General features: G+C 36.5%; 1 protein-coding gene across 1 annotated transcript; it reads right to left on the reverse strand.

Moving 5' to 3' along the window:
- Positions 1-545: 545 nt before the first annotated feature.
- LOC125241614 (putative odorant receptor 92a) lies at positions 546-10,448 on the reverse strand. The gene is made up of 8 exons (XM_048150175.1): positions 10,428-10,448; positions 9,136-9,391; positions 8,095-8,202; positions 4,767-5,233; positions 4,519-4,621; positions 3,725-3,820; positions 1,726-1,881; positions 546-681 (listed from the first exon to the last, which is right to left on the reverse strand). The coding sequence occupies exons 1-8, from the start codon at positions 10,442-10,444 to the stop codon at positions 625-627; spliced, it is 1,260 nt and encodes a 419-aa protein (XP_048006132.1). The 5' UTR covers positions 10,445-10,448; the 3' UTR covers positions 546-624.
- Between the last annotated feature and the right edge of the window lie 639 nt (positions 10,449-11,087).

Raw genomic sequence — 11,087 nt, forward strand, 5'->3', positions numbered from 1 at the left:
CCCTCTCATGTGGACCGTTTTCGCTACTCTGATACGATCACCTTTCTATCTCAGTGATAAAGTTCAATTTAGTATGGCAAAAAATGTGATTTCACAATCTAGTTTAATTTTTTTTTTATTTCTAATAACACTACAAAGATGCTTACTGCTACACTTTCGCTAAACCAAAGTTTAAGACTACGTTTTGATCGGCGTCTAGAGTCAACAATTGTCATTTCGGATTCTCGCACCGTGTGAACAGACTTTTATGAACGTCAAGAAAATGAGCATGTAATGTAAAAGCATAAGGCACTGGTGCCACTGCGAGCTAGTAAGCTCTGAGCTGTCGGCTATAAAACCGAACAAAAGATAAGCACCCCCGTGCAAATAAAAGAGACATGCTGATTTTGATAGTTCACCGCTGGGCGAGTAACTATAAACACCGCCGTGTCTCTTTTTACTCGGGAGTGATTAAATAAATCAAGTTTAATTTTATGCTTTTTCATTACATGCTTATTATAAAATAAACAACATATTAAGAAGAAATATGGAATCAAAACAGGAAATCTGTAGACATATTAATTAATGTTATAATGAGTTTTACACGTGTTTCTATAAGTACATGTTGGTATCACGTCATCAAAATTATAAATTTCCAGCAGTCCGTAATATTAAGAAATAAGAAAACGAGTTCTTTATAATCTGAAACAACGAAACATAGAATGTTATAACTGTTTATATCTCCGTATCAAATTCTTGGGTTTTTCGAGAAGGTCAATATAAAGCGTGCGTCTGCAATCCGCGGTAAGAGTAACATGAGTCACGATTTTATGGTATGTTCACAAACTACTAAGAATATACTACGTGGTATGTTTCGTTTATCCACGACGCAAGTTCAAGTGGTAATCTACATAAATAAGTATTACTTTCCCGATATATGCATAGATCCTTTCATTTGCAGCTGCAGTTCAAATAAACACCCAAGCAAGTCGTGACTCACGTTACTTTTACGTGGATTCAGCCGTCTGATGAAACCATTGGCAACGCACCGGCAAAGATATGGGTTTGAGTCCCATGTCGGCCATAACCGTTGATCATCTCATTGCGATTGAAATTAGAATTCATAATTGGCGAGTGGCCGGGTCCACACAGACCGAGACAATGTGTACACGCGGCAAACGTCTAATGTATACGCGCATCGGCTGAGGCGGGTTGCGCATGCCTCTGACGAGGCACGTCTACACAGCACGCTTGCCTCTGTCTGTGATCCGGGCTATTAAATTGGTCAAAAGCGGCGTCCACAATCGGGCATTCTTGCGAGAACATCACCAAAAATATTTTTTCTAAGGTAGGTAAGTAAATTTTGCCTTTCCTACTCAACTTATAAGGTAAATTTTATGTTTTTCCAATCATGAGTCCTTTCGATCTAGGACAAAAAACAAGAGACAAAAAAATTGTAGCAAAATTTTCTATTACTTTGCATACTTTCTTTCTACTTTGTAACCGCTGTACAAAGTATTTGAAAAATAGTAACGAAGTGGAAAAATTAAATTTAGGACGATTTTTTTTTTACATAGTAGTTTCGAAAGGGCTCGTGATTCTGAGTAGGAAAAACATTAAATTTACCTATTTTGAAAAAAAAAATGCTTTTGAATCTCTTATTTCGCAAAACCGCCCAATCCACATTAGTTTCACCAGAGGGTAACGGTTGGCCAACGTTATTTGACCAGAAACTATGCGACTTACCTGACTCATAATGAGCACTCCCACTGAAACCAAGCCTCCGGCCTTCAGACCCCTGGGCTTCTGCACGTTCACGAGAAAGAGTAACAAGGTCTTCCTGTTCCTATTGTCCATCTGCTCCCACGGTAGCGCGTATGCTTCGTTTGAGAGGGTGTCACTCTGGAATTTTACATGCTCATGTAAGACGGCAATGCAAATAGAAAAATACTTCAGAATATTTTTCTTTCAACATATCTGCCAGATTTTAATAAAAACCGGCCAAGAGCGTGTCGGGCCACGCTCAGTATAGGGTTCCGTAGTTTTTCATATTTTTCTCAAAAACTACTGAACCTATCAAGTTCAAAACAATTTTCCTAGAAAGTCTTTATAAAGTTCTACTTTTGTGATTTTTTTCATATTTTTTAAACATATGGTTCAAAAGTTAGAGGGGGGGGACGCACTTTTTTTCCTTTAGGAGCGATTATTTCCGAAAATATTAATATTATCAAAAAACGATCTTAGTAAACCCTTATTCATTTTTAAATACCTATCCAACAATATATCACACGTTAGGGTTGGAATGAAAAAAAATATCAGCCCCCACTTTACATGTAGGGGGGGTACCCTAATAAAACATTTTTTTCCATTTTTTATTTTTGCACTTTGTTGGCGTGATTGATATACATATTTGTGCCAAATTTCAGCTTTCTAGTGCTTACGGTTACTGAGATTATCCGCGGACGGACGGACGGACGGACGGACGGACGGACGGACACAGACAGACATGGCGAAACTATAAGGGTTCCTAGTTGACTACGGAACCCTAAAAAAAGTGCAAATTAGTGATAAGGAGGTGGCTATGCTATCTGGGAGTTTAATGTTAGATTACTACTACTCTTAAAATGTTATTTTAGAATTCCTTCCAATAGCAGATCCCTTGCTATTATCAGCACTATAAATACATACACCCTGTTTTTATTGATTTCCGTTATCTTTAAGGGATGGTTCTTTAGACCAAATACAATTAATTTCTCTAAGAAACTAGCGTCTTAACTATTACGGTTATAGAATTATTAAAAAAATAAAAATAATTACTGAACACGTGTGTGACAGCCTTTACCACTTCCCAATGTTATTTGTTTTGACATGTGCCGTCAATCACTTGACACTAATTTGAATATTATTCTTAGGACGATACGGAGGGCTCTCGACTAAAATAGTCTTTGCCTTTAGCCCTGGTTTTTGAAGATAGAGCAATTATTTTTTCAACTCAGATTGTTATTATTTTTGTCTGTGTCGGACCGTTTTGATTTTTTTGATATTCTGCTTTTAAAAGACTCTAGGGCCAATCAAAAATTTCCAAAAACGGCCTTATTCATTGTGGCGCAAAAAAAAGTGTGATACTCAAGATTAACTGACTGAATAAGACAAAATTTCCAAGTTGACTCCTTTGTTGACAAGTTGGGCTCCTTTCCATTTTAGCTACCGTATCCTCTTAAGGGTCTCTCACACAAATTATTCATTTATTATGTATGTAAAACGATGAAACAAATTTTTTTGGGAATTTAACTAAAAGTGATATACACTTATACAGGGTGGTTCCTGATAACGAACCTAACGACATGTGGAATTCAACGGAAAACAAAAAAAACACGGTGTATAAATCACGCCTGTATCCCATAAAGGGGTAGGCAGAGCACATGAACTACTAAGTTTCCGTGCCACTCTTGGCAAAGTGACATTGCAGTGACAGGTTGCCAGCCTCTCGCCTACGCCACAATTTAACCCATATCCCATAGTCGACTTCATCACCATTAAATACTTGGCTTGGTTATTATCGGCACCATTTTATAAATACTTGGCTTTGTTTAGGACCAATCTCATATCAAATAAGTAATCTCACTCCCTTATGATATGAGCGGGGACCGGAACATATGAATGAATTTATAAAATTCTTACACAGACTCGACCAGTAAATTTACCTCCTCTTCAGATATGATGCACTTATTAATTTCTGTCTTACCTTGGAACTGATGAGTTCAAAAATCACGCACATCTGTATCAGTTGATTGTACAACACCAATAGCAAAGGACCATATCGTATCAGTGCCTCAGCGGTCTGTAAAAAACTTTTGTTTTAGACTCATAGCTCATAGTCATCTAATAAAAGAACCTACATATTTATCAGTTCACCGAACGATGTCGAAAAACCATTCAAAAACTTTTTTTGTAAAATAATACCTAAATATAACGTGTTTCCTATTCAGAATCACGAGCCCTTTCGATCCTACTAGGTAAAAAAATACGTCCCAAATTTAATTTTTCCACTTCTTTACCATATTTTAAACACTTTGTTTAGGCGGTTACAAAGTGGAAAGTACGCAAAATAATAGAAAATTTTGGGACCACTTGGACTATTTAGTGATTCTGAATAGGAAAAACATCCTATCCTGGTAACTATCTCACGATAAGCAAAAGTGTCAATACGAGTAGATACAGACAGATGTAATGCAGTGCAATATACTCGTAGTTTACCATCGGATTTTGTCGGAAACTAGTTTAATCAACGTCAGTAATAATTCTTGAAATAGCATGACGTTTGCGTCCCAATACGAAGGAAAAGCACTTCGCAATTCATTTTTATTCACATATATATTTTCAGCACGCCAATGAAAACCTTAATACTTACGTATAATGACACTAAGGTACATGACCACAGTATAAGTGGTTAATATACCTTTGACGATCTTTCTAACCATACAATTGAATTATATAAATACCGGACTTCTCCAGATTTATCTAAACAAAAGGACTTGCCATCGGAGAAATTTCTAGAAGCGAAATGCATCCAGAAACTTGATGGAAGAAAAGGCATATGCACAGGGTGATGCTAAAGGTCGTCGATGTATCGTTCAAGAACCTGAAAAAAAAACCGAATAACTAAAGTTGAACACTGCAGCACTGACTGAACTGGGCATGACACGTTCTCGAGTGTCCGTATTTAAACATTAATACGAATATTACATTTGTAGGTACTTTATAATGTATAAAGTGCTTGAACTTACTCTTTAATCAACTGGTCATGTTGTATTAAATTCTTCAACAGTTCAAATGCTTCTTCATTATATTTCTTCTCTAAAGATTCTTCAGATTCATCAGGGCAGCACATTGGTCTCGGAAAGCTCCTCATTTTATCCACAAGTATATTAAAGTGACCCAATATGTGAAAGACAATTACGTAAATCAATAGATCTAAGCCACAGAACAAGACCCCACAAATATATGATATGAAGCCGTTTAAAAATGAGACTATGGTGTAACCGATCGCGTCATTATATTGGTCTATGATGAAGTAATAGTTGATAGAGTGGACGAAGGTTACATTCGGTGGTCTATGGTCGCGGTCCGTGAACAACCCCGCTTGGAAGTTTACGTATATTGGGACTGCGTTGAACATTACTTGCCCCATCAGACACTCTAACAATATCACTATGGTCGCTATTCGGCAAATTTTGTTGACCTTTTCATACTCCTGAAATTGATCAAATTATTATAAAGATACGTGTCATATAGGGGTATTTCACTAAAAAAGCTGACCAAAATTATTTATATGCATTTCTATAAGTAGTTCTATTTTGTCAAACCAAATATCGCCACTACTTTGAAAAAAACTTGAATCTTCTTCTGTCAATGAAAAGAAAAATGTAGTAAGTGTGTATGGAATGCATATAGACTTACTGCGTTTTAACTTTGAGGAGCAGTGTGAGATACGAGACTATTTCAAAGTAGTGACGATATGCTGTTTTAATTTATTTTTATTTTTACTTATTTACATCAACTAATGGCCAGCTTTTTTAGTGAAATACCCCTATGTGCGTCTGCTTAAAGAGTATGTGTAATTGTGTACACACTATGGGTGTTCGGGTCTCAGGATGCGGATTCCCGGTCGCAGCAAGCAGCATTTCAAGGCCCTTAAGGGGCTCCACACGGTTTTCATCGATTTTTGACAAGTTTTGAGTTGAAACTCCTAAATTTGCACTACAGATAAAATTATAAGATCTTTTGTCTCTATTCGTAAGAGCCATATTTTGAAAAAGATAAGTACTTATTTTTTTATTAATTTTTTTAAACATGGTCTAAAATAAAACTATTATTGAAATTTGATTTTAGTGAAGGGTATTTATTACATACATGAAATCGACATGATTGGATTTATCTTTGACTTTTCTAAAAATACAAGAGAGATTTTCATTTTATAGTAATTAAAACAAAAGTTATTATCAAAAAAACAGTTTTTGACCCTAAAATTGTTCAACTTTGATGCCAAATATCACAGAAACAATGAGCTGTGAAGGAATAATGAGATAATATTTGATTTAAAGACAATGCTGTTAATATTTATGATGGACTTTAGAAACTATCATAGTATCAATGGATTCAAATCTCAAGGTCATTGGCGCAGGGAACGCCCTTAATGCAGAGTCGAGCGTAATGTGAAGGCCTTGATTTGCCGCTAGCCGCACCGCCCTCCCCTCTGCTTGAGTCCGATCGTCAACCTTTTAAGGCCCACTTGCACCAACCACTTAACTCAGGGTTAGTGGGCTGTCATCTGTCAATTCCCATATAAAATGGTGGGTTAACCCTCGTGTTAACTCTTCTTGTTCGTTGGTGCAAGTGGCCCTAAGAGTTTTAAGGTCCACACATTACCAGTTCGCAGGACGATATACGAGTATCAGCCTCAGTCATTGACAAAAATTAGCTGTGACAGACCGGTATCGTATGGTGAACCAATAATCTGTGGGGGCCTTTATTGTATTCTTTGTGTGTGTTTGTGTGTGCGACGAGCGTGGGGGTTAGTAATACAAAGACATATCGTCACTACTTTTAAAAAATAGTATCTCACGCTGCTCCTCAAAGTTAAAACGCAGTAAGTCTATATGCATTCCATACTTACTACAATTTTCTTTTCATTGGCAGACGAAGATACAAGTTTTTTTTAAAGTAGTGACGATAATGTAACTCTGACAGACAGCTACAGACTAAGAAAAAACGTACCTCAGAACCTTATTCACAGGACCCACTGATATAGAATCATTTTTAAGAAAAAAAACCGCCGCCTTTGGGGTTCTGCTGAAAGCTACTTGCGAATGTTGGATTACATATTATGTAGAAATGTGTAGGTATTTTTTAAAACTGCTTTTAATACTTTAATTATTTGATGGCAACACAAATGAATATACGTAAACTGTTAAGGTTGAGGAGTTTCCTCAACAATTCCTCATGAATCCGATTATAAGAAATCGAAGCTTGACAAAATTTGGCTTGAAAACTCAATATTCTTAACAAACATAAAAAATAAATGTCACTGTTCTGAACTTAAATGCATGCTATTCTTATAAAAATACCAAAGTCACTATAAGTGTGCCGTTCAGATTTAAGGAGTTCCGATCTTATCTTCATCAGCACCAAACTACCACTCAGCACCACTGCACCAAATGTCACTGTTCTGGACGTAAGTGCATGCTGTTCTTATAAAAATACCAAAGTCAGTATAAGTGTGCCGTTTAGATTTGAGGAGTTCCGTTCTGACCATTATCAGCAGTTCCACTGCTCCAAACTTCACTGTTCGGGACGTAAGTGTATGCTGTTCTTATAAAAATACCAAAGTCACTATAAGTGTGCCGTTCAGATTTGAGGAGTTCGGTTCTGACCATCATCAGCAGTTCCACTGCACCAAATGTCACTGTTCTGGACGTAAGTGCATGCTGTTCTTATAAAAATACCAAAGTCACTATAAGCGTGCCGTTTCGATTTGAGGAGTTCCGTTCTGACCATCATCAGCAGTTCCACTCCACCAAATGTTACTGTTCCGTACGTAAATGCATGACGTTCCTTAAAAAACACAAACATCACCATATGTGTGCCTTTCAGATTTGAGGAGTTCCCTCGATTTCTCCAGGATTCCATTATCAGAACTGGGTTCTGAGAAAAATGAAACCAATCTGCATATATATTCAACCAAAAACAAAAATTTCAAAATCGGTCAAGTAACGACGGAGATATCGTGGAACATTTTAAAAAAAAATAAAAAAAAACATACAGACGAATTGAAAACTACCTTCCTTGAGAGATTTGAGGCGGCGGTTCAAAAGGTACGGTGGCCTAGATGGCGTTACACCTTTGGGGGACGCTCGGCTAGATGGGGCTAATATTAATAACTATATGACATTTTAACACATAGCAAGCTAAGAATATGGTCCAAATTGTCAAAATTGATGTTTAAAAGTTTCAAGCTTGTGTCGAGAGATGGCAGTCTATGCACTGTGATTACACATTTTACTTTGACAGTAACTCTCTATAATACCTACTCGATCCTCTTTGGTATTTACTTACCTTAGTTGCAAATTTAGAATCACACTCGTGATTCAGTAAATGAAACTTTGCAACGAAGTTTTTTATAACTGACCGGTATTTCTTTTGGAGCTTTAGTGTCATTCTTGTCTGAAATTGTATTAAATTCACTAATTAGTTGTGCAATTACCGTTAGGTTTGTACATTTGGATCATGTTTTTCAAAATTGGTAGGCTGATAGAGTCCATGATGCTGAGCATGATCCACTAGGTTGTATGAAACCTTCCTTTTTTGTTACCAAAATGTCCTATGTAGTTTGTAGAGATGAAACCTTCCTTTTTTGTTACCAGATTTCTATACATTTTCGGTAACAAAAAAGGAAAGTTTCATACAATCATCCTAGGACATTCTGGGAAACCTAGTGGATCTTGCTCAGCATCATGGACTCTATCAGCCTACCAATTTTTATCCAAACCGGAGACGTGATCCAAATGTACAAACTAAACGGGAATTGCTGAGTTGCGTTTTGTTAATGGAAGATGATTTTAGTAAAAAAAATACTTAAGATAGGCATCTGGAAACTAGTAAAACTTTTGGGATAATTCGGAAAGAAGTAATTTATACACGTTAAACTTCCGTGAGACATATTCAAATAATTAATTAGATATTTATTAAGAAATAAGGTTCCTCTGATAAGTGAATATAAGTGGAACGATTAGGATAGAGGCTGTAGCAATTTAGCAAGGGTAATCCATTTAGATAAGTAATATCAAAGACATTATATTACTCCGTATAGACAGATAAAGTCTAAGAAAAACGTACCTCAGTACCAAACAGAAAAAGGTACGGTGGCCTAAATGGCATTACACCTTTGGGGTACGCTCAGCTAGATGGCGCTAATATTAATATTTGACATTTTAACACATATCAAGCTAAGAATATGGGCCAAAATGTCAAAACTGAGGTTCAAAAGTTTTAAGCCTGTGTCAAGAGATGCACTGTGATTACACATTTTACTGCGACAGTAACTCTCTATAATATTCGATCCTCTTTGGTAATATCAACTAAAAAAGCTATACTTACAATCATGACGAAAGACATCAAAATAGACAAGTAATCCTGCCCCAAGTCAATGAAACTATGAGTTCTCATTCTGACTCTGACTAGAAACAGTGCCGAGATCTCAGCGTAAACGAGTATAGCCAACGTCACTTTATGATAAATGGATAGGATGTGTGTACGCATGGTGCTGGGGAAGAATATCTCGTTCGGCCAAAGACCTGCTGTGTCTAGGTATAGACGGATCACGTGAATGTAGTCTAGGTCTAATGCTCCGTCTCTGAAACGTGGTTATAACATACTGTACTGTAGGACCTTGTCATCGTCTGGCGGATAGGACACCTATCTTCGCCTGGGTTTAGTTATGAAAGTTAGAAATAGAAATGTTTTTATTCATGGCATAACATTGACAAAATTAATGTTACACGTACAGAAAAGAACAATAGAAAATTATTTACAAAAAAAAAAGAAGTTGGTAGGTACATTTGCCATATATTTGTCACGAAATGGACCTGACTCAACATGGTGTTAGCCTGGGAGGGCCAACGCTGATCACGGAAAGTACACACGTTACAAAGAAATAAAGAGATACCTAGTGAAAATAATACAATTCTAAATAAACAAAAGCAGACTTAATAATAAAACATAATGCATAATTAATTATAGGTACATATTGAAAACATTGAAGTCCTACCTAATTTTTAATGCAGATACCACATCCTTTTCTAATCTTAATCCGATCACTGGTTTATTGCAGTACCTGCACGTTTGTAATGTCAGGCAAAAATAGAGGCAAGGTTTTAGACCTGATTTAGACGTCGTAACATCGCATTTTTAGTTACAGATGCCACATCTGTTGAATCTAATACATAAAATTTTGCACAGCCATCAAATACCAGCAATAAAATAAAGGCTCGTATTTATACTAAACTATACTAATTTTATTATTGTCACTATAATTATCAACCCAAGTTTTGTAACGTTTGCATTTTGTCTAATTTTGTCCCTGAAAGTTAATTTTAAATAATTAATATTACCTATTTCAAAAACCTATTAGGTAGGTACATACATGAATTCAAAATGTTTTAATTCGTTAAATATTACATCACTGGCGTCATGATCTTAGATTTAAAGAAGAATTAACACTATTAACATCATCAATAAGAATTTAGTCAACCAATTGGAACCATAGGCCACTCTACAACCATGTCAAAATGACAAGCAGTAATAGACTTCTTACAATCTGATTTATAACGTCACTATGACACAGTTCTACAAAGGCCAGTTCCAAATGGTAGATTGCAGGTACGTCTCACCTGATCTGTGTTGTCATTTTTGGGGACGCACAGAACATTCTTCTACAAAATCCCTGCATTAACTGACCATCAAAACAACTGCTGTTATATTTTTTTAAATTATTGTCAAAGACGTGTAAAGTTGCATGCAAAACTGTCATCGAGTATTTGTCGTTGGTTCCAGTGGTTCCAGCGAATATTCGCAAAATCGCGATGTATGTAGCCCAAATTCGCGAATACTTCGGCACTTCGCCCGAAGCGAAGCTCCTTTGTCTCACTGTTGGTAATTTGCGCATATCAAAGGCGCGTTCAGAGCCAACCCACAAATAAACGATTTGACGTCGTGATGTGACGCCGTGTCACGTTGCGACGTCGTATCGTGGGAATCTATGACGTAAACTGTAACCCCCTTATTCATAAACGTAGGTACTCTAAAGTTATCAAGCCGATAAAGTTCGTTTGTCCCTTTCCGACGTATTGGTGTGACAGAATAGGACAAACGAACTTTATTGGCTTGATAGCTTAAGAATACGTTTATGAATAAGGGGGTAAATGTTTACGACAAGGCGTCGTATCGTTGTACGACGTAGACCAAGATGTCGTGTCGATGTAAAGCTTTCTCTAGTAGTTATCACTTTTTATTGGAGTAATAGTATGTTGTGTCAAAGATAAATTTCACCA

This window comes from Leguminivora glycinivorella, chromosome Z, assembly GCF_023078275.1.
Source record: "Leguminivora glycinivorella isolate SPB_JAAS2020 chromosome Z, LegGlyc_1.1, whole genome shotgun sequence".
NCBI lineage: Eukaryota > Metazoa > Arthropoda > Insecta > Lepidoptera > Tortricidae > Leguminivora > Leguminivora glycinivorella.

Coding starts and splice junctions, on each gene's coding strand:
- LOC125241614 (XM_048150175.1), bottom strand. Junction 8,203..9,135: donor TGATGTCTTTCGTCATGATT/GTAAGTATAGCT, acceptor ATACAATTTCAG/ACAAGAATGACACTAAAGCT. Junction 1,882..3,724: donor TTGAACTCATCAGTTCCAAG/GTAAGACAGAAA, acceptor GTAAAATTCCAG/AGTGACACCCTCTCAAACGA.